General features: G+C 43.8%; 1 protein-coding gene across 4 annotated transcripts in view; it reads left to right on the top strand.

Moving 5' to 3' along the window:
- The window catches only part of GTF2IRD1 (GTF2I repeat domain containing 1), a 1,036,986-nt gene extending 1,018,584 nt beyond the window's left edge, over positions 1–18,402 (top strand). For all 4 annotated transcript variants that reach the window (XM_085649787.1, XM_085649789.1, XM_085649788.1 and 1 more), the window contains one exon: positions 18,168–18,402. In XM_085649787.1, coding sequence (XP_085505913.1) covers positions 18,168–18,236 — 69 coding nt within the window. In that variant the 3' untranslated portion in view covers positions 18,237–18,402. The remainder of the gene's footprint in view (positions 1–18,167) is intronic.
- The last annotated feature ends 6,713 nt before the right edge of the window (positions 18,403–25,115 follow it).

Consider the following 25,115-nt stretch of genomic DNA (forward strand, 5'->3'; position numbering starts at 1 on the left):
ACGGCTTCCAGATCAGCTTTCTCTTTTTTAAGTCACCGGTTGTTAACCGTTTTCTTAAGGGCATTACGCATACGTTCCCACCTGTGCCCTTCATAATGCCTCAGTGGGATTTGAATCTTGTCTTGACTTTTCTGATGTGCGCTCCCTTTGAGCCCCTTCATGACTGTCCCTTACATCTTCTTACTCTCAAGGCGGCTTTCCTGGTAGCTATCACCTCTGCTAGGAGAATGAGTGAGCTCCAGGCTCTTTCTTCCAAATCTCCTTTCCTTTCTGTTAATCCAGACAAGCTGGTTCTGAGGACCCGTCCTTCTTTCTTGCCAAAGGTTGTCACGCCCTTCCACATCGGGCAGACCATCACTTTGCCCACCTTTTTTCTGCCTCCGCATCTTTCAAGGGAAGAGGAGCGGCTCCACCGTCTGGACCCCAAACGTGCGCTAGCGTTCTATCTGCAGCGTACACAGCAGTTCCGGGTGGATGATAAACTCTTTGTTGGCTACGTGGGCGCCAAAGGAGGTCGGGCGGTTCACAAACAGACCATCGTCCGGTGGGTCGTTCTGTGCATCAAAGCATGTTACTCCTTGGCCAAGAAGGAGCCTCCTGAGGGACTGCGTGCCCATTCGACCAGGGCAACTGCAGCCACTACTGCCTTGGGATGCGGTGTCCCCTTGAAGGACATTTGTCAGGCAGCTATGTGGGCCTCGCTGCACACATTTACCAAGCACTACTGCCTTGACAGTCAGGTCCGGAGAGACGGCTTCTTTGGCCGTTCCGTGCTCCGTGACTTTCTGGTGTAACTTGTTCGCAGACCCACCACCGGGGTTGGTATTGCTGGGGTATCTATTCTAAGGTAAGGAATCTATCACTAACGTGTCTCTTTCAGATACACAAGTTACTACTTGTGTAACGATATATCTGTTGGAGACATTAGTTTGTGATAGAGTCCTTACCGCCCCACCCATCCTCCCCGTTCTGCGAACTGATTACTAGGGTTAAGGTCATCCCCTTTTATGCACCAAAGGTCAGTTTCTTGCATGGCTTTGCGTTTCGTGCCTGACGTCAGCGCGCATGGGTGGCGCCTAAATAGCCTCCGTGACGTCATCCCGGGGCATACGACGCCAGTGACGGGTGCGGAGCCGCACAGCGGCACCTACTGGCGCGCAGGTGTACTGCTAAGCAAAAAACTTTCCGGATCCAGACTGACGACTGGGTAATATTCTAAGGTAAGGAATCTATCACTAACTAATGTCTCTTACAGATATATCGTTACACAAGTAGTAACTTGTGCGATAGGCAGTTTGGGCTAACTAATTGGCTAGCCATAACAACATACCTAATTATCTGGTTCCCTGTGCTTAAGGCCCAGGTATAGGACAGGGACAATAAAGGTTCAATACAGCCAATAAAGGCCAGTTGACAGGTGAGGACAACCAACGTTGTACAAATCACTGCAGAGTTTAGAAATCGCCGTATCCAAAAGGAAACAACCTGCATAGGGACAGAAAATACTCGTGAACGTTACATTACATTAAAGCATCAAGTTATGTTAAGCAACCTAAGAGCCTGTAGTAGAGGGACCCGAGGTCGCCGTATCCATAGCGGGATCATCTGGTCCATCGAGGAATCTTTTTAGTTGTAGGTGGTCTGTGAAGAAGTGCGGGAATCCCTGAATCATTACGTGGAATTTTGCTGGACCTGCGAAGGCAAATTGATAGTTCAAGGATCGTAGTCTTGGTGGAAGTGCTAGGAACCCTTTTCTGATGTCCACAGTTTCTTTGCTGTAGTCTTGAGAGATGTAAATGTTGTTGTTTTTCCACAGGATATGGTTGTTTTTGCGCATGAATGCAAGGATCTGCTCTACATGTTGGTAGCACAGAGGTTTGCTACAAGTCTAGTAGGGACCCGATGGGCCCTGTCAAATTCCAGCGGCTTACTAAAAGACAAGTTAGTGTCTTGTGCGAACCAGTTTTCCAAGAAGGCGATGCATGAGCCTGAAGGATCTTCCTCTCCTTACGGTATTCCAAAACTTCTTAGATTCCCTCTTCTGTTTCTGTCTTCGAGCCCTGACAGACGTTTTGTTAAAGAGTCTGTTGTGATTGTTAGGTTTTTTAGGGATTTACACTCTCTGGTTTCGGTGCCTTCTAGCTGGCTGATTCTGCTCTCTGTTTCAGACAATCTGACGTTAGTGTCTCTAATATCCTGCCTAATTGCAGAGATTTCTTCCTTTGTTGATTTGGCGAGATCATGAACATCAGCTAGCTTGCTTAATATGGAATCTATCGTTGCGTTGATGTTGCATTTGCCTTTAGTGGGAGAGTCTTGGTTTGGTGGATCAGCTTTGATTCTCTAAAGGCTCTTGGCCTCTTTGTCCGCCATTTTTGAGAGATTACCGTATTTCCTCAATGTATCATGCAAACACAAGCAGCGGACCGAAGTGGTATCTTGGTATGTCCTAGTATGTCTTGGTATAACTGGACTAGCTGTTTTATAGCACTAGCACTAGCACTGTTACACAGTGTACTCTGTGGCAGCATTTGTGATGCTTACATTGTATGCGCTACAACACGAGTGGACACTGGGAATAGGTTGCTGGTAGCTAAATGCTGAGTGCTAATGGTCAGTGATTGAGACTAGTTGTCGCAGGAAGTAGGTGGTGGCTGATAAACGCTGGTGTGCACTGGTATACACTGGTATGCACTGGTAGACAGACTGACAGACACTGTTAGTCACTGGCATCTGCTGGCAATTGTTGATCATTAGGTTGCTGATAATTAGGTGCGGTGTTGCTCTGGTTGGCCCTGGTTGCTACTGATCACTGAATGATACTGGGATTCAGTAGAGTATTATTCAGATTCAGTAGAGTAGATTCAGTAGAGTATTACCATGTGTATCATGTCAAGGTCATGTCGTAACTTGAGGATTCAGAACAGGTCTAAACAGTATGGCGAGTTAACAGTGCAGAGACAGCACAGAGACAGCACAGACAGACCTGAACTTATAAGGCAGCCATTTTAAGGGCAGGCAACCGAGGGCAGGCAAGGATACGCTATATTGCTTTGCATTAAGACATCACTATTAAACACTGTTAAACATTTCAGACACTCGCTGTGCTCATGACTTGACTAATATTTCCTGTTCTGCTTTAGGCCTTAAAGCGTGTGGCCGCTTTGGTGGAATTGTAGAACTGATCCAATATGGCCGCCATTTTGTTCACAATCTATTCGGTAAGCACTGTATTGAAGTGAGTTTCATTAAAACCGGTTGGATTTTCAACTATATTGCCGGTTTTGTTTCAATATATGGAGCTGCATTCATGCCCCCATTCGTGGCCATGTCTAAACTGGGGTGGCGTAGTGGGCAAAAGAACGATGGATTTAACCCAGATCTCTTGACTGGGGGAGAATGTCTGCATTGTCAGCATTCCGTCCATCATTTGTTTGTTGTAAAGCTTTTCGCCCTAAGTGGGATGGGTATTCCCAGACGTGGGACCCGTGCTCACTACGCCACTGGAGTCAAGCTATTCTGGCTGATGACGGCTGATAGCCAGAAACCGGTCCTAGGATGCTTGATTCCGGTCCAGGGAAGACATGGCTTGGCAGTTCGGGCTGGACTGTTCCCATGAGGCACAGGGTCAAGACTGATTTGCATATGGCCATGTCTAAACTGGGGTGGCGTAGTGGGCAAAAGAACGATGGATTTAACCCAGATCTCTTGACTGGGGGAGAATGTCTGCATTGTCAGCATTCCGTCCATCATTTGTTTGTTGTAACGCTTTTCGCCCTAAGTGGGATGGGTATTCCCAGACGTGGGACCCGTGCTCACTACGCCACTGGAGTCAAGCTATCCTGGCTGATGACGGCTGATAGCCAGAAACCGGTCCTAGGATGCTTGATTCCGGTCCAGGGAAGACATGGCTTGGCAGTTCGGGCTGGACTGTTCCCATGAGGCACAGGGTCAAGACTGATTTGCATATGGCCATGTCTAAACTGGGGTGGCGTAGTGGGCAAAAGAACGATGGATTTAACCCAGATCTCTTGACTGGGGGAGAATGTCTGCATTGTCAGCATTCCGTCCATCATTTGTTTGTTGTAACGCTTTTCGCCCTAAGTGGGATGGGTATTCCCAGACGTGTGACCCGTGCTCACTACGCCACTGGAGTCAAGCTATCCTGGCTGATGACGGCTGATAGCCAGAAACCGGTCCTAGGATGCTTGATTCCGGTCCAGGGAAGACATGGCTTGGCAGTTCGGGCTGGACTGTTCCCATGAGGCACAGGGTCAAGACTGATTTGCATATGGCCATGTCTAAACTGGGGTGGCGTAGTGGGCAAAAGAACGATGGATTTAACCCAGATCTCTTGACTGGGGGAGAATGTCTGCATTGTCAGCATTCCGTCCATCATTTGTTTGTTGTAACGCTTTTCGCCCTAAGTGGGATGGGTATTCCCAGACGTGGGACCCGTGCTCACTACGCCACTGGAGTCAAGCTATCCTGGCTGATGACGGCTGATAGCCAGAAACCGGTCCTAGGATGCTTGATTCCGGTCCAGGGAAGACATGGCTTGGCAGTTCGGGCTGGACTGTTCCCATGAGGCACAGGGTCAAGACTGATTTGCATATGGCCATGTCTAAACTGGGGTGGCGTAGTGGGCAAAAGAACGATGGATTTAACCGAGATCTCTTGACTGGGGGAGAATGTCTGCATTGTCAGCATTCCGTCCATCATTTGTTTGTTGTAACGCTTTTCGCCCTAAGTGGGATGGGTATTCCCAGACGTGGGACCCGTGCTCACTACGCCACTGGAGTCAAGCTATCCTGGCTGATGACGGCTGATAGCCAGAAACCGGTCCTAGGATGCTTGATTCCGGTCCAGGGAAGACATGGCTTGGCAGTTCGGGCTGGACTGTTCCCATGGGGCACAGGGTCAAGACTGATTTGCATATGGCCATGTCTAAACTGGGGTGGCGTAGTGGGCAAAAGAACGATGGATTTAACCCAGATCTCTTGACTGGGGGAGAATGTCTGCATTGTCAGCATTCCGTCCATCATTTGTTTGTTGTAACCCATTCGTAATGACTGCTGCAATCCTGCACTACCCGCTGTGGTAGAGTCGCGGTAAACGAGCAGAGATCGGGACAGTTACGGTCCCGCCATTTTAAACCAAGCTATTCGTTCCTCATGGAACAAGTTGATTAATTAAGAGGCATCACATCACATTGCAGGAGCATTAAAAGAGCATAGATTATGGGCGCATATAAGGTCAGTGAGCGTTAATCGTTTTGTGAGTTTAAGTTCCACTGCTGCGTGAGTCTAATTTTTAAAAGAAAATCAAAGACATGCCCGCCATCTTGAGCCCAGTCACGCGATCTTACTTTACTGTAGCTGGAAGTCTGTGTTTTTGTTTGCTAGTGTCGCCCCAGACCGTTGAGGCTGCCCTGTCTCTCAAACGGTGTCGGACCAAGGGGCAGAAAGTGCTCTCACCCTCTCCTGGAGTCGATAGTGTCGTGAAGTGCGATGGTGTGATGGAGCACATAACGTGGTCGGGCCGTGTAACGGTCCGAGAGCGGTAGAGACGATGAGACTGTCCGCTGTGCCTGTCGTTGGTCAAAGTACCTGATTTTGGTACCGTTGAACGACTCAGAGGTTCTGCCACATTATTGCTTCAGGGGATGTCTTCAAACGCTGCGGAAAATGGGTGGAAATGCAGATTCTGGCATTACATGGGAAGAGACGTAAGCTCACGCGGCCATCTTCGCCGACATCCAAACCACGCCCCCAAGACAAATTGTTTTGGCCAGAATTTTTCACACCACTATTCAATCATGCTTTTCAAACAAATATACAAGCGTCCTATAGAGCCAGCGTTCTGCATCCGATATTCAAAGCGGGCACCAGGTCGGATCCTGCGAACTTTAGGCTAATTGCCTTAATCGACGTAGAAGCAAAAATATATGCGTCAAATCTCTTGATAGCTCTGGAAGAATGGGTCTCTTCCAGCAAGATCATCCCAGTCACACAGACAGGCTTTAGACCCGGTACAAATACGTTGTCCAATCTTTTGGCTTTGAATCTCCTCGTAGAAAATGTCAAACGAAAGTCCACCAAATTGTACACCTGCTTTGTTGATCTAAAAGCAGCATTTGACATGGTACCTAGAGAACATCTGTGGCAAAAAATGGCAAAATAGGGTGTTCCTTCATTATTACTACGGGCCATCGTTAACCTGTACACATCCACCTGGGTCCAGATAAAACTAGACAATGGAGAAAGCACCACAGCAAGGATTCCTACGCGCACCGGCCTAAAGCAGGGATGCGTGCTGGCACCTAGTCTCTTTAACATCTTTATTGCATACTTAATTAAGAGGCTATCAGAAGTGCAAAACGACCCCCGAAGATCTCAAACCGCAAAATAAGAAGTTTGCAGTATGCAGACGATATTGTCTTATGCAGTCAGACGCCAGTGGGACTCTAGCACTTGATTACAAAGTTGGTGGACTACACTAAGGAACTCGGGTTGTCTCTCAACTACAACAGAACTAAGGTTATGTGTTTTTCAGCTAACACAGCGCCCAATAGGGGAAAACACCAGTGGCATGCAGCAGGAAATAGAATAGAGCAGAGTGCCTCCTATAAATACCTGGGAGTAGTGGTCGACACATGGTTCACACTCAAAGACCACTTAAACATCAGAAAAGCTCAAACAAATAAACTATGATTTGCATTAAACATGTTAAAACTGAAATTAAAGTGTCCATCTAACGCTCATCTACTAAAAGTTATTGCTGCCAAGTTCCTCCCAACTCTCACATATAGCTCCGAACTATTCAAAGGACAAGATGCCAACTTCTTGAATCTATTGCAATCAGGCCTATTTAAACAAGTCTTCCGGATTCCGCAGTACACATCTCAAGCCCAAGTTTGATTGAAATTCGGGTTATTAAACCAACACTTGATCAGGCAAGCGTCAATAATAAAGATGTGCTGGAAATTAAAAGCAGCACCAGAGGACTCTTTGTTGGGGTACTGCTGGACGGAAATAAAGAACCAACCCAGAGGAAGAAAAGCTTGGCACACAGTACTCGAGCAAGCATTGACAACGCTTGATATGCATGATGCTTGGGACACTGACTATAGTTTTAATGCATTCAAAAAAATAGTCAACAATGCAGCAAAGCAAACGGCCTGGATAATGGATAAAGCCACCCGATCGAAAAAAAAACCATGGCTGGATGGTCTTATCTTCATATGAGAACCGATTGCCCCAATCGTACCTCGTCCAGCACATCACTCCATCGATCCAGCTTCAGCTACTTTTGATTCGGTTGGGAGCGTTCACCACAAAAGTCCAGGTTCCAAAATGGAAACAATCATGGCCAACCATGCTTTGCAGACTTTGTGGCTAAGCTGAAGAGTCTCTCATCCACCTAGTGTGCATTTGCTCAACTGTGAATAAGCTGAGACGGCAATATATACTTCATGCACTTCGCACTTTGCAAGTTAGATCAGGTCGACCGGCCATCATGCTACTATTGAATTGCCATTCGCTTCAGACCTCATGCAGGGCAGCCAAATGTTTGCAGAAAGTTAGCTTATTATCATCCAAATCAAACACATAGCGCTAGGAAATAGATGACCGTGAACTTCTTGAAATTAACTAGTTTTAAAGCTCATAATGCACATGATATCACATAGGAATCTGAGGTCTTGTAACATCCAGTTTATATCTGCACCTTGTCCATGATTATAGCAGTGTAGTCAAGGATTCATGCACACCAGAACTTTTTACACATAACTGTCGTAATGAGATCTGACGACCGCCACAATGAGAGACACACTGCACCGTAGGATTGTATTTTAAATTCATGTTCCCAGTCACGATGTAGCAGACCAGCAAAACTTGGTACAAAGCACTATTTTGCACATGATTTTAGCCATAGGACAAAAGAAGTTAAAAATCGAGTAATAATTTGCATACCAATTAATGCTGACTAATTATGATGAAATTTTGACTTTGCAAAAGGGACATATCCTCGTCCTTTCTCTTTTCTCTTTTTAAACATAATTGCTGATTGTGCTTTTATTGACAAATTTCGATGATTTTTTGTAATGGTTTTCGCTTTCGCCGAGCAGTGGGCAGGAGGAAGGAGCAGGGAGACTGGAGATGCCGAAACTGCTACGGCCCCCACATCCCCCGTCCAGCTTAATCTTGGCTCTGTTACCGGGCTCCAGCACCAGGCTCCCTTATCGGGAGGGCAAACGGACCTCAGTTCGGCTCAGATTGACCCGTAATTGAGCCACAAATAGCCGCAACAGGAGCTGCAGGAGCGGCAGGCGGGGGTCTGTTGAGTGCGTTCAGACCCCCAGTTCTCACCTGAACTCCTCGTTGGCCGGGTACTGTTAGCAAAGGCAAGGGCTACGGCATCTGTGGCAGTCAGGAGCCAGAGTTACAGAGGACAATTGAAGTGACTGCGCATACCTGCAATTGCCTTGCCTTCACAGGGACTACATTACTTCCTACATTGTCCCACATACTTTAATGCTGGAAGGTTTCTATGCTGCTCGCCGACACCACGATCATCCTGCTAAGCACCCCTGGTGGGACAAGGGTCCCAGGAGTAACGCCATCACCGCCACACCATCCACGCTGGTTTGTACACTCTGGGGTGGACTGCAACCCCCTGAGTGCACCGCTGTCCCTGCCGTTCCCTGCAGCTGCCGCGAGTAAGGGGGAGGTGTGGCCAACGCGCTCATAGCGCAGCCTCTCCCACCGCGACACGAGACGCGCGCGGACGAAGCCCGGACCAAGGGCGGGCCGTCTGAGGCAGGGCTGGGCCACCCCTCTGACATCTCCTATCAGCCGTGCCTTGCAGTGGTGAGTGGGGCATCATATTAGTTCCATGTCTGGGGCAGCAATGGTCATGGGCAAACGCAATAATACTCCAGCACTGCGTAATACCACGTCCATAGATAGTATGCTGGACAGAGCAGTTAATATTGTTAGCACCGAAATTAAGCTAACTGAGAGGCGCTTGTCCCTGGGCCTAACAAAATCCCATCTTCCACTACAAACCGAAAATACTGATAACAGTGACTCTCAACTAATGTTGCCCACACAAGTTGATCATAGTTTATATTTACCAGCCAGCGAAAGCGATCTGGGCGCTGAGGGAACTGTGGACATTGGACATATTGGGGCAATGGAGGATCCTGCATCTATGGTTTGCTCTAGGGACACTCTTGTATCGGCAATCGTGAATGCATCCGCGACCCCAGAAGTCCCCGGGGCGAAAAAGAAAATAGCTAAGCCGGTCTGTTCTAAACGGAAAAAAAAACCCACGTTCGAATTCCCAACGCACTGCGCTAACTACATGGATTCAGGGTTCGACAGCTCCAGCCAACTTAGTATCTGCTAGCGCTTCGGTTGATCTAACACCTTCAGAGACATTAAATTACTCTGTATATACTCAAACTGAATCTGCACCGACACCTTTTTCTAATCTTAGACTTGGGGATATTGATATTATCATAGATACAATGTACGAACGAGTGAAAGTGTTTGTAGACAAGAATTTTGCTACTTTATGGAAGCGTTTAGACCGTTTAGAATCTTTAACTAATAAGCTAAATTCGCCCAGTAAGGCATCTAAGCAGTCATCGCTACAGGGTAGCATTCATAAAAAAACAGAGCATGAGTGATGGAATTCCTTAAGATCAACAGGGGATTATAATTTCCACACAGTCTCCTGTCTCTTGTGACACCTGTCGTAAAGCTAAAGATTGTATCCCTCTTAAACCTTTTATCCATCTAGTCAAATTGTCGATCAAGCTCTTCCTATAGCTTCCGCCAGTACTGTTAGTAACAATGCTAGTGGTAATGCTGAGTCAAGTAAAGATGTTTTAAGTTTAACACCAACAGCCTGTCCGTAAGTCCTGATTCTCGCAGGGGTTCCCCCATTAGAGAAGAATAACTCTGAGTCTTGGGACCATCTACGAAATAAAAGTATTGACTGGCTGGCTAAACATAAAGGGTACAGGAGGTTTAACATAAATGATATTATAATGGTACGTATGGTTGGTTGGGTCCGATCGTCAGAAAAGACCATCGAGGGAGACTGTATTGTCATTAATTTTCGACGACCTACACTTGTTAGATCAATACTGATGGCAAAGGAGATTAATTGCTCCTTACCTACAAATATTTGGGCATTGCCTCTTGGCTTCTTTTATAGCGCAATCTCCGAGCAGCAACCATCAAATACCCCTTCATATCTCTTTGCGAATAGGTTTTCTGCCCTCTCCGATCTTGATAGCTTAGATTGACCGTCATTTATACCAAAATCCACTGAAATTGCCCAACTGACATCTATGCTGGCTAGCTCAGAAAATGACGGTTCCGAGCCTGAGGCTATCTTAGAAAATGACGGTTCTGAGCCTTATGACCCAATGTTACATGTGCTAAGCTGGAATGTCGCCGGTTTGGCTTCCAAATTAAGTAGCGATGATTGGGTCAAGACGGTAAACCCAGATGATATCCTAATGTTCCAAAAGACTTGGGCAACAATATAGTTATATCTTGAAGGGTATGAATGTCTTAATTTTACCTCACCCCCCCCCTAAACAAGTCAGACCCTCGGGTGGTTTATCCATCTGGGTGAGCATCGCGTCGGGTGGCAGTGTAAAAACACTCCCCACCAAAAATGCTAATATCCATGCCTTGAAATACACCCGGGGGGTTTCGATTTGTTTTATTAATTTTTATAATAATGATTTTTTAACTACACCTAATATGAATTTTGTCAACCTTTTTAACTTTATTTCGGATAAACCTAATTTTATAGGAAGGAATTTGTCTGGGTGGTGATTTTAACGCAACGATTGCAGGGGGAAACATTTTAATTCCCTTCCGTTCCCCTCTGGTCAATCCATGCAAAAGGAGGCTTGAGTTATTGGACCATTTATTAAATAGTAGTCTATCAAACGTAATGGATATCGCAGCTACAAACAATGGGGACAGCCCAATACCCACTTATAGAGGTCATAGCTGCGCCTCAACAACAGATTACGTTTTTATAACGGCCACACTAGAAGATCACCTAGTTAAAGCAGAGGTTTAACCATCCACTTTTGGGGATCATAAACCAATTTCAGTTTTATTTAGGGTTTCTACCAGACCTGATCCTAGAAAAGAGATAGGGGCCGGTAACCTAGAATCCTCTACAGACATTTTAAGGGTCAAATGGAAAGGTATTGATAACAGTAGTGTGTTCCAAAAAATGTTGAAAACCTATTGATCACTCTGTGAGACTTGTCTTTCACCTGTTGATCCTAACCGAGAGGTAGCTTCTGCTTTTGTTCAACTAGGTGCATGCATTAAAAAATTGATCTCAAGACCTGCACTTGCATCCAACTCTAACCCTAGGTGGTTTAACAGCATTTGCTCTCGGGCAAATAGAGAGCTCAGAGCTGCTCTCCCAGCTTCCCCTAGGGACCCTAACCTCATTAGATCATTGAGGCATGTTTACAAAAGAGTGACTAAGCAGAGGAAAGACGAGATCCTAAAAGAACAATGGAACAACTTGGCTTGTGCTGCAAGATTTAATAACTCAAATGGTTTTTGGATAGCGGCCAAGTCACTGAGATCACTGGGCAATACACTCACTCCGTTAAGTTGTAACATAACGAGTGAAGCTTGGGTAGCCCACTTTTCCAATATATATGCTGCTACGTCCCAGTGCGAAGATACCGTCGATAATTTTGTTACCACCCCAATTCAAATATCAATATCGGAGTTTGAGGATGCTATTGATCAAAGTCTGGGTAACAAGGCCCCTGGCCCAGACGGGCTCTCCATTGACCTTATAAAATTTAGGTCAGAGTTCTGGGCTCCTCTTTTACTTAATGTTTGTAATAATTTGAATAGTAACTGAAATCCCCAATACATGGTCTACATCTGTTATCGTTCCAATTTTTAAAAAGGGAGACAGATCCAACCCGAGTTGTTGTAGACCAATTTCTTTAATTGATAATACCCTTAAGATATTGGGGAGGGTATTATTTAACAAAATCAGAACCTGGGTCGAGGAGGAAAACATTTTAAATAGATGCCAGCTAGGTTTCAGAAGCAATCTTGGAACGGTGGAACAGTGTCTTAACCTTAATTTGATCATAGGTAAATACACCATAGCTCGACACGGCCCAATCTACCTAGCATTTATGGACCTTACCTCGGCCTTTGATTTTGTTAATAGATCACGACTCTGGAAATGCCTTTTAAACTACGGGTTGGATGAGGATATAGTGCACTTTGTAGCATATTTACACAGGGACCTAAGGGCACGGGTGAGAATAAGCACGAATGGGGCAGTTTCAGGGGACATAGTGGTCGGAAGAGGCGTAAGATAAGGGTGTGTCTTAGCTCCACTCTTGTTTATTTTATATATCAATGAGCTACATAATGTGCTGTTTGAACTGACTACAAATGTCCCAATGATTAATGGTAATAAACTGCCCGCCCTTTTATATGCGGACGATGCTGTTTTAATGGGTCATACACCCAATGCACTGCGTATATTAGTTAGGGGTTTTGTCGATTTTATGAATGTCCAGGTCGAAGAAAATAGATTTTGTAGGAGAATTTTGAGGATACCTATCTCTTCTTCATCCTTTGTCTGCCATAATGAGCTAAAATTATTTTATCTAGAAGATTATATCAGGTCCCGCCCTGCCCTGTTCTGGTTGAAGGTTTGGCAAAATCCGTCAGCCTCACTAACCAGGGAAATTATAGTCGACTGTTTAAAATGCGACAAGGGCGGAGATATACCGTGGCTTGCAGAAGTGAGGGCAAGTTTAACTAGAGTAAATCTTGGAGACATTTTTCATAAACCAGACCAGTTGGATGGAATTAACAAAAATACTATTCGAGAAGCTATATATAAATATTATGGGGACATAAGATACGCACAAGAGCTCTCTAAAGTATCCGTCGCACGTTATATATTAATGGTAGACGACGGAGGCCCTCCCTCTTATTTACCAGTTAGTTACCTTTTAAGAGATATTACCCGCTGGGAACGAAGTTTGCTCTTGCGCCTTAGATCTGGCACATTAAAATATTTGTTGTGTTTCCCCTTAGGCTTTCAGCCTAACGTCGAGGAATTGCCTTGCCCTTGTGTCAATTTAGGTAAACAAACCATCTTGCATTTTCTGTTCTTTTGTAATTTTTATCAAAAGTACAGTAAGCAACTTTTGATTTCGTTTTTTAGGGCCAGTGGAATAACGGACTTCAAGGTTGCCTACGGGACTATCCTTCAGCTTAATGGGGAAAACTTAACACTTAGTATTTGTACTTTTTTGAAAATGGCTATTCGTTCACGTGCTTCTATGAACCCCCGATAAGTGGACCCGATTGTACTATATGCATTTCTTGGTTTTATGCTGCTAAAGAAATATGCTCTTTGGTTCTTGAACGATATTCAAATGTGTGGAGTTTTTATGCTTTGAATTCAATTCAATAGCTTATTTCCCCCCGCTGCTATTCCCCCCCCCAAAACCATCTGCACCTTGCACTTTAGTACTTTATTATATGATGCTGCTATATATATAACCTGATACACCCGTGACAACTTTGCGATGACTTATAAAAAAAAAAAAAAACATTTTTTTATATAGCTAAAGCTTTAATGTATGTTTTAAATCCAGATGATGTGTTTTTATGTAAATGTTTAAGTGATTAACTTTGTGAGAATTGTTTGTGCTTTCATGGACACTTTATATCCGAATAAAGATTATTGAATGAATTAATTAACTACATGCAATACAAATTACTTACATTTAGACTCTGATGCTAGAGCAGATGATCAAGTAGGTCAGGCTTCCCTCAGAAATCTATTTGCCTAAAGGATACCTTATTTGATCCTCTGTCTTCTCCAACGCTCTTAGTGGGGATGGGCTTGCTACTCTATACAGTGCTTATGACTATAAATGAAAATCCCCTACGAGAGAAGTCATAGTTTCTTACCTGTAATTCCTGTTCTCGCGGGGAATTTCCATTATAGTCATAAGCAACCCTCCCTCCTCCCCCATGTAATGGGCATAGGGTATCCATGGAATCTACATATTATCATACATCACCTTAAAAAAGAACTAAAACAACTGCCACCTGCTGAGCATGATGGGATGCTTGTGGATTCCTAAAGGCATAGTTTCTATTTTTAGCGTTATAATGACAGCCTATGAGGCTACACTGTCCTGCTCTCCTTTATCGCTATCATAAAAAAGGGGTTGTTAGAGAGATTTATGCTGTTTACTAAAACATCTTGAAACTATACAGAAATACTCTAGTCTGGCCCTTTTTTGACCTCATGATGAAGAATTCTGCAATTGAAGCCTATGTATATAGGCTGCATAATTTGTCTCTTTTTTAAGTGTCTTTGCAGGCTTTCCAGAAGATATGAGAAAGTCTGCACTTACAGATATATATTGAAGAAGTGCTCCAGGGTCCCTGAACATAGGCCAGACTATTCAGTGCTTATTACTATAATGGAAATTCTCCTACGAGAGGACAGGAGGTACAGGCAGACACTATTCCTTAAAAGACTAAGGGCCCGATTCACAGAACTAACTTAAGACAAAATCCTAAACTTACTACCATTTTCGTATTCACAGAAGGCACTTACTCATTTTGGTATTCACAGAAGACACTTACTCACTTCGGTATTCACAGAAGTTAGGAGTCCTAACTTTAGGACTCCTAAATGCCTTCTGTGAATACCGAAAGTCTTAAAATTAGGATTTTTCTCAGTTTAGGAGTCCTAAAGTTAGGACTCCTAACTTTACTACTATTAAACTGAGAAAAATCCTAATTTTAAGGCTTTCGGTATTCACAGAAGGCATTTAGGAGTCTTAAAGTTAGGAGTCCTAACTTTACTACTACTAAATTGAGAAAAATCCTTATTTTAAGACTTTCGGTATTCACAGAAGGCATTTAGGAGTCCTAAAGTTAGGAGTCCTAACTATACTACTACTAAACTGAGAAAAATCCTAATTTTAAGGCTTTCGGTATTCACAGAAGGCATTTGGGAGTCCTAAAGTTAGGAGTCCTAACTTTACTACTACTAAATTGAGAAAAATCCTAATTTTAAGACTTTTGGTATTCACAGAAGGCATTTAGGAGTCCTAAAGTTAGGAGTCCTAACTATACTACTACTAAACTGAGAAAAATGCTAATTTTAAGGCTTTCGGTATTCACAGAAGGCATTTAGGAGTCCTAAAGTTAGGACTCCTAACTTCTGTGAATACCGAAATGAGTAAGTCCCTTCTGTGAATACCAAAATGAGTAAGTGCCTTCTGTGAATACCAAAATGGTAGTAAGTTTAGGATTTTGTCTTAAGTTAGTTCTGTGAATCGGGCCCTAACTTCCTGGGAGGTGCTGTTTTTAGTATCTATTTAGAAGGTGAGGAATCTGCAGTCAAAAGTCTCTATCAGAAGAACAAGTTACTTACCTTCTGTAACGCTCTTTTTGGTAGACTTTATCTAACAGATTCCTCACCGATCCTCCCACCTAATTATTCTGTGGACTGACTCTTTCGTCTAAAATGATCCTAAATTAGAGATCTGCACACTGGTCATAACCAATATGAAGATCGGGCTCCGCGTCTGAGGTGTAGACAGTACAGCAAGCAACTGACATCAGAAAGCCTGGGTGGTGCTTATATAGGGGCCAGCCTGTCACTACCAGAGCAGAACAACGTTACCCAGGAGCACTACAACGCCACCTATCGATGTGCAAGATTATTCCAGATTCAGTCTGAGACCTGTGGGAATATTCAAGAGGTGAGGAACCTGCAGTTAGATAGAGACTCTACCAGAAAGAGCATTGCTGAAGGTAAGTAATTTGTTCTTTCCTGCAATCTTAAACAACGACCAGGTGAAGAGACACAATCTCAAGGTGGGCTGAATTATTTTAAGAGAACAGGTGTTTGAGCTGATCTGTGAATGTTCTGCATAGCAGAAAAGAACAGTAGTACCACAGGCCTTTCAGTGCCCCACACTCCCCGGGGCCCCATGCAGCCTAAGCATTATGGATTCCAGTGAGTTATGGGAGTTTCATGGTCTCCTCGCCACATTCATTATGCCACTGCAGCTGGGCTCTAACTAATACCTCAGTGGAGGTAGCACCAACTCAGTTCCTTATTGCTGTGGGGGAGAATCCTGAAAATCAATCTGGGAGGTCTCTGGGTTTGCAGTGGAGTAAAACAACATCCCTTTTCCTATTTCCTATTCCTCCTAAGGGGTTACAAATGTAGTAAATTCATTCTGGATATTTGTGATCAACCACTTTAATGTGACTGATTATTTTCAATATCTCAATCCAAAAGATGACATTGTATTTCAGGTTCATGATACCACTAAAAATTTACCTGGGCCAACCCAATGCCCTAACAGCATACCAGTATTCAACACTACTCTGCTGTTTAGACAGATCAGGATGTCCAAAAGCCCACTTCCCATGCCCCCCCTTCAAAAGAACCACCTTTTCTGTGTATGTCACAAGGTGAAACAAATTTGTATGGAAGCAGTTCTGCAACCTCTTGGCACATTTCGAGGAAACTATCGGGTCCAGAGCTGAGATGATTGAAACCACAAAGAGTGCGACCCCTAAGCAGACCCCTCTGAGCAACATTTCAATGCCACCCTAGCAGCATCAGTGGAACACTGAATTGTCCAGCCTTTTATGGCTACAGTCAGAAGACATAGCCCAGGGCAATGTTTTCTCACACACCAAAAAACCTGTAGGCCCAAGTAAAGTACAGGCATTGACACAGCCACTAGGTCTTGCTATGGGACCTATTGGCTTTGTCAATGGTTTTCTGAGATTCTGTACAGAAAGGCTAAAAAATCATTTAAAAAAAAAGCCTAGGACGTGGCCACTCGTCAATTTCCAGGTACCCCTACAAAAAGACAGGTGTTGTTTTTCTTTTTATTTACGCATCCGAGTTGGATTGATTTGAATCAATAAATTAAAAATCATGCAAAAGCTTTTGTTTAAGTGGGAGGGGTGGAAGCAATGTGGGGGTGGAAGCAGCACGAGGTGGGGGCAACATAGAGGCACCGGTGGCGGGGTAAGCAACATGGGGCACCGATGGCGTGTGTTGGGGGAAGAAAAGCAACCAGACAAGAGGGAGAACAGCATGTAGCTCGGGAGTAGAAAAGCAAATGGATGAGAGAGAGAGAGCGCAACATGGAGCTCGGAAGAAAAGCACAATGGCGAGAAAGCAAAGTGGAGGAGAAGCACACAAGGCCAAGTGCATCACTGAGAGAGCAATAGAGAAGCACACAGGTGAGAGAAAGCCACACGAAGGGAGGAAGAGAAGCACACTAGATACAGCTGGAAAACATAGGCACCCTTGTGGAGTGCTTATAAAAACAGTAGTTAACTAAAAGTGAACAGTAGAAGAATACAGGAAAGTCGACAAAGCTCCAGGGGTGGGGCAGACACAAGATGGACAAAGCGAGCCTTCGAACAAGAAGCATGCAAATGAGAGTGACAGTAAAGCCAGCCAAAATTGAAAGGAATAGTGGGCTGCAAGCTCCTCTATGTTTCTTATAAGCCAGTGATATGTCTTTTGCAACCAAACAGCTACGATGTCTGGTAGGCGCGACCTAAAAAACTTAAGAAAACAAACTAATCACACAGTCCTGATAGAAGTCACTTATCTTCTAATGCATGGTACATCCTGAAACATAACATAATTAGTTGAATCGATTTTGAAGAGAAGCACAAAATGCTACTATTCAGAATTAAAGGAGACCTTGAATGGAGGTGTATAAAGCAGAAGCTGGAAACAGAAATTGTGCTGCATTCAACAAACAAATGATGCAGTATCTCTCTAATCATGGCAGATGTATCATTGCAAGAACTGTTCTGTGATCTCAAATAAAAACAGTGATTTGTAGTCTGGTAAAGAACACTATCTGTACAAGCTGAAATAGCTCAAATGTGCAGGCTCCACTTAGATGATGCATAAGGTTAAATAATAGACATAGGCTTGTATGTTGCATGCCATAACCTTCCTACAGAATCATATGCACAGTAATTCTGCAAATATTGATTTTAAATGTACAGTTATTAAATGCTTACATGTTCAGACATTATTTTGTTTCTTTACAGCAATGGCCTATGTACATGGTGGACTACGGCAGTGTAAATGTCCAAATTCCAGGACCCATGAACTACTAAACCTCATGCAAATCAAAACCTCAACTAAAATAATATGTAATTTATGTAAAAATGTATATTCCAATATGTATCGATGCCTTTTAGTTTTCCAATGATTTTTACACTATACTCCTGCCAACAGGGCCTTTTTAAATAAAAAAAAACAAATGTGTTGCCTTGCTCTAAATTAAGTCTTTAATATTGTATACACTTTATGTATGTGTTGGCTTCTTTTTGTTCCACTGTCACTTGCCTTTGTTGCTTAACTTGGGAATATAGCACTTTACTGCGCAATGTATTACATTGCGTGCTATTACAATGCAGTTGTTACAACAACCGCGTTGTTAGTACGCGATGCATTTACATCGCAAGTCTTTACAATGACTTCCACTAGGGGGCGCACTGGACTTAGGAATAGTATTGTTTACTATTCCTACTCCAGTTTGCGCAACAGTAGGGAAGGTGTTGGAATTAATTTCCAATACCTCAGCGCCCCCTAGTGGAATTCGTTGTAAAGACTTGCGATGTAAATGTGCGTACTAACAACGCGGTCATCTTAATGACCACGTTGTAATGGTATCGTGGTGTAATGACTGCGTTGTAAAGGTTGTTTCCCTTACAGAGTACAGATTTAAATTGTCTGAACTATTCAGCGGCGCCTTAGTCACACTCCTCCTATAAATGCCTTCCTTTGTGATGTTTTCAGCCTCTAAAATGTTCCTTTCATAAGTTTGGCGTTTGACAGAGTAGGGAGAGAATGCTGCTGCCTATAGTGGCAATAGGAATGGAATGTAAATAAACTGCGGAAAAAAAAGGAAAGACGACAGGCACAAAAAGCAATGGATCAAAGATGAGAGACAAAAAACAAAGGAAAGGGAAAAAAGATAAAAAAAGAATGTTGAATTCAAAGTAATTGAAAGAAATGAACAGTGAAGTAAAAAGTTATCTAAATAGCAAGAATTAGCAAAGAAAGTGAAAGAAATTAGAGTAAAAGAAAGAGAGGGCGCAAAACATATTAAACCAAATGAGGGAGAGAAAGAAAGGAAGCAGTGGAAATGTGAAAGAACAAGCATTGGCAAATCAATACGTTTTGCCATTAAACCCTATTGGCTATGCCTTTTGTTCAGGTGTACTGCATTAGCATTGCCAATACTGTACAGCATGAACAAAATGAAAACGGGCACAATGAAAAGGTAACATCATTTTGTATTCTCATATGCGTAATCACAGTAGTTTTATTTTTAATTTACGACTCCAAGATGGATCCATCACAAAAAATCAAGCTACTTACTTTCTATAACACTACCCTCCCGTCTCCCTGTTTTGCGGAGTGGTCTCTTTTTAATATTTAAAAAGGTTCCAAGTTAGTGATTAGCACATTGTTACCAACAATTGTTTACGCTGCACATCTGAGGACATGGAAAGCGAAAAGACAAGAAACTGACATTGGCGCTAAGGAGTAGCACTTATATGCAGCTTAGCTCCTTTACTTCCAAGACAGTATGGAGTTAGCACAGAGTTGCACAATGTCACCTATTGGCACACTGGATCACTGGTACAAAGGTTTCCCGATCCAGTTTAGTGCCTGAGGAATAATCTAAGGTGGGGACCCACCAGAAAGAACATTACATAAGATAAGTAGCTTGCTCATCTGAGGTATTGGTAACTCTAGGGGTGACAAAAATGCCGCCCACAGCAAGTTGGACCATGTGGGTCAACTACGGAATTAGGAATAACAGCGGTAATTGACAATTCTGTGTCTGTGTTTCCTGGTACTTCATCATTTTGCCCCAGACTTTCACCCAGAAACTATGGCTGCTTTCAGGATGAAAAATTGGTACAGATGGATGTGAGATAGCATAGATAGAGGAGAAAAGGAAGTACTATAGTATAAAGAGCAGAAGGCCACTATTATAGATAGGTGTAAGAGAGGTGACGGTGAAAGAGATACTGGGACCCATAGAGGCAAGACTATGGTTATTACAATTAAAGGTAAGACAACAAGAGAGGTAGACATCAGATATAAGAAGAAATCTTGGAAAAACGAAAGGTAGAAAAAAGAAAAAGGGGTAATCATAAAAAGACAATGAATTAGTTCATATTGGCAGTGAGTGACAGTAGTATTAATGGTGAACTTGAGTCAAACTGATGTAGAAGTGAGAAAAATGTGAGAGTGAAACTGCGAGACATCAGGGTAAAGTTTGAAGAGAGAACTTAAGGAGTTGAAGTGAGAAGGACTAATTTTAGGAGTGACAGAGGTAAGGGTAAGACTAGTAGAGGCAAAGATAAAAGAAGTAGAGGTGTGGGAGACTGAATGACAGTCAGAAGAATGAGAAGCATGTGTGAGAGAATTAGAGGTAGATGACAAGGTAAAAAGGAAAATGGGAGGATGGAGGTTAAGGGGGGAGGTGGGAGAGTAGGCTCAAAGAAGATGTGGACATGTAAGGAGACTTGAGAAAATAGTGATGAGAGGAGTCCAGTGGTAGTAGGGGCATGGAAACAAAGTTGGGAGATAGAAATCAAAGCAGAACATTGGCAATAGTAGTCAACCGCCATTTTAAATGAAGAAAAAGAGATCAGAGGATGACTGGGAGATACAGATGATAGAGACAGAGTTGGAGGAGAAAAGTAGTGTTTAGAGACAGGTGAAAGAATGAAGTAAAAATGAAAGGAAAATTGTAAGAGACAGCGGTAATAGAAAGTGGAAGTCATTTGTGAAACTGGTGGAAATGAAGGGAGACTAGAGGAGAGAGAGGTAAAAATGACTTGTAAATAGGATTGATATGTGTGGCTGCTTAATAGCAGCCTTTTTTTGCAGTGCCCTCTTCGAGGCCCATCTCTAGTCCTATATCAGACCCTAAAGGCCCTCAATGTTGGTCCTCTATGTCATGGCAAGTGTGTTGCAAGCACAGAATATTGAAGCTGTATCCGTCCATGCTGCTTTCTTCATGGTTGGAACCAAAGTGACAGTACAGACATCTTTTGGTTTTACCAGAAAGTACCTTCTGGTTCTTGTTGTTCTGCTAAGAGGAAATGGACAGCAGATAATGCTGAAGTGTACCCTGTACGGTAACTATGGGCAGGTAAGAGGCATCACATAGTAAACCACTGACAAGATAATTATCTATTTTCTGATAGAGACTTCTAGCTGCTGATTCCTTATCTTAGAATTATCCCCGGGCGATCCGGCTGGCATTGAAAGCCTTTCTCCACTCCAGCAAGGGTAGGCTAGTTCCGGTGTTCACGAACAACAAATATGCCATGTGGTACTGCAACAAATAGGATGGGGTGGGGTCGTGGACCCTTTGTCAAGAGGTCCTGTTCCTATGGACATGTCTGGAACATCAGGATATATCTCTAGTCACTAAACACCAGGAGGGCTGTCTGAACACCAGGGCGGACAAACTGAGATCATCCGGAGGTGGTGCATGGTCTCTTTCAGAAGTGGGAAGAGCCTTGGTTAGATCTGTTCACCACCGCAGAGAATGTGAAATGTCAGCACTTCTGCATGCTGAAGGTTCCAAGGCAGCTCTCCTAGGAGACGCTTTTCATCTGGAGTAGACCTCAGGTCTCCTGTACGCCTTTCTGCCTATACCACTCCTGCCCAGAGTTCTCAATACGATCAGGACCTACTGGGCCCAAGTCATCCTTGTGGCTCCAGACTGGGCTCGGAGACTTTGGTATCTTGAGCTGTTGAGCATGGTCATCTGCCCTCCAATTAGGTTTCTTCTCCGGGAGGATCTCCTGTCGCAGTAGCATAGGAGGGTTCTCTATCCGAATCTGTCAATGCTCAGCCTTCATATGTGGAGATTGAGTGGTGACAGTTGACAGCTTTCGACATTATGCCCGTAAAGTCTGCAATAGTATCTTGGCAGCCAGGCTTCCCTCCCCAAGATGGTATACACCTGCCGCTGGGGCAAGTTTGTGACATGGTGTGCAGAAAAGCGAGTTGATCCCCCTTCTTCTCCTCTTACTCAGGTCCTTCTATTTATTCTTTATCTTGCCTAGCAGGGCTCCACTGAGAGCACCTTAAAGGGCTATCTTTCTACCATCTCAGACTTTCTGGCATTGCCAAAGTAGCCATCTCTTTTCAAATACCCTGTTGTCAGTAGGTTTTTGAATGGTCTTCAAAATATGTTTTCACCTTCATCATGCCTCAGTAGGATCTCAATTTAGTACTCACCTTTCTGATGTGACCTCCTTTTGAGCCACTACACAAGTGCCCTCTTAAGCTCTTACCATTAACACGGCCTTCTTAGTTGCCATCATATCTGCCTGGAGAGTCAGTGAGCTCCAGGCTTTGTCATCTAAGCCTCCTTACCTAAACATCTTCCCAGAAAAGCTGGTTTTTCACAATAGAGCTTCCTTTTTGCCAAACTTTTTCACTCCCTTTCATGTAGGCCAGTCTATCACCCTGCCTACCTTTTATGCTCCGCTGCCAAGGAAGAGGAGTGACTCCACCGACTGGACCCAAAAAGAGAGTTGTCGCTCTACCTTAACTGCACAAAAGAGTTCCAGGTGGACAACCAAAAGTTAGTGGGGTATGATGGAGCGAAAAAGGGGAAGGCTATGCAGAAACGGACCATCTCCTGATGGATCATGCTGTACATTAAGATTTGCTACACACAGGACAAGTAGCAATCCTCTCAGGGTTTGTATGCTCATTTCACCAGGGCTAAGGCTTCGACCACTGCGTTAGCAGGTGGAAGTCCTGTCCTGGACATCTGCCGCGCAGCAACGTGGGCTTCTCTGCACACCTTTACCAAGCACTACTGCCTGAACAGTTAGATCCTTCAGGACTGGCACTTTGGTAATTCGGTCCTGCAGGACTTTTTAGTGTGAAACAGTTTCGCAGACCCACCTCTGGGTAGGCATTGCTTGGGTATGTATTGAAGGTTAGGAATCTGCGGCTAGAAGTCTTAATCAGATGAATAAGTTACTTACCTTCAGTAACTCCTTATATGGTAAGCTGCAGATTCCTTATTAACCCATTCATCCTCCCCACAATGCAAACAGATTTCTAGGGTCAAGGTTCTTCCCCCTTCCAGGGCCCTAGTTTTCCACACCAGTGGGCTATGATCTTCGTGGCTCAGCAGCCCTAGCATGGAAAGTCGCAAAAAAAACTGGCGTCAACATGCTGGGGTGATGCCTATACAAGCATTGCGCATGTCACTTTCAGCATGGACGACTAGGACGTCTGCCTACAGAGCTGAACAACGCCACCTACTGGCATGCAGGGGTATTGCTTACAAACGTTTTAGATCCAGTCTGACACCTGGGGATAATTTCAAGGAAAGGAATCGGAGGCTAGCTAGACTATCTACCAGATAAGGTGTTACCTGAGGTAAGTACCTTGTTCTTCTACTCTGTTATTTAATGTGCATGCATTACTTCAGAACTTGGTCTTCATACTAAGTTGGTCTACCTTGTGCATTAACCTCCTAGTCGCAAATGCTCATCTGTTTTTGGGTATGTATTCTTATAGCCCTGCTTCTACTTCATTTACCTGAAATGAACAAATTTATAACACAATTACCTGCTGCTAAACCAGTTACTGGAGGACCATTCTTTAGAGTTGGGGAAAGAAACCCCTGTGACTTTTGCATTCGCCTCCTTTTAAGATCAGCCATCTTGGGGTGGTGAACACATGTTACGACCATAGCTAACATAGCGTTAAGGATGTTGAGCCCAAATCCTCCTCCTCCCTCATGGGTCCACTCACCCCCTCTATGTATATCACAAGGTCTCTGAGAAAGGCCTACATGTATGGGAGAAAAAGGGGCCAAGGAGAGAGAGAGAGAAAGTAATATACAGTCCTGGAGGTTGGTTGTTGAGAATCCTTGACAGAATTGTCTCATGCACGTTTCTGATAAAAGCCTATGGGTTGGTAATTCTCGACATAATGGCAAGAAAACACAAGTCAGTGCAGGTACAGTATATGAGCGGCATACAAAGGTAATGAGCACAAGAACAGAATCTGAACATATCTGGTGCAGAATGAGGGCTGGCTGTTATTACTTCCCAAACATACCTGGAATCTTACTCAAAAAAGAGGAAGAAACCGAGGCTTTCTAAAAATAAAAAAAAATGTTGATTGAGGAGGGCTTGGTCTTCCAGATATTAAAAAATATTATAAGGCTGCTCATTTGAGAGCAGCATTTAGAATGGTTTCTGTTGGCCACGGGGAAACATTGGCCACATATAGACTGCACAATGATGAACAGACCTTGTTCGGACATGTTATGGTCTCAAGATATTAGACCATAGGATACATACATACCGACATATTCCACCGAATACATGATGTTACGTAGCATACCGTTACTCCGCAGGTATTTACTTCAAAGTTTTTACTTCGCAAATACCTTTACTGCGCATGATTTTAGTACGCATGCTTTTACTTCGCAAATATATACAAATACATGAAAAATGCTTTTACTTTGCATTTAATTATTACGCATACCGTTACACACGTTATTGGTACTTTAAAACGAAAAAATTATCGTAATAGTAACCTATCCCCTGGCACGCAACCTGAACCCTAAAAATACCCCCTACACCCCAAAACCCTATCTCACCCTGACCCCTAGAAATATCCCAGCACCCCAAAACCTTAAACGCACCCTGAACCCTCAAAATACCTCATGTACCCCAAAACCCTAACCCGCCCTGACCCCTAAAAATACCCCAGTACCCCAAAACCTAAACGCACCCTGAACCCTGAAATTACCCCCACACCTCAAAACCCTAACCAACCCTGACTCCTAAAATTACCCCAGCACACCAAAACCTAAACGCACCCTGAACCTCAAAAATACCCCAGCACCCCTAAACCTGAAATGCACCCTGAACCCTAAAAATACCCCACAAACCCTAACCCACCCTGACCCCTAAAAATAC

The sequence above is a fragment of the Triturus cristatus genome, chromosome 3_2 (genome assembly GCF_964204655.1).
Source record: "Triturus cristatus chromosome 3_2, aTriCri1.1, whole genome shotgun sequence".
Classification (NCBI taxonomy): domain Eukaryota; kingdom Metazoa; phylum Chordata; class Amphibia; order Caudata; family Salamandridae; genus Triturus; species Triturus cristatus.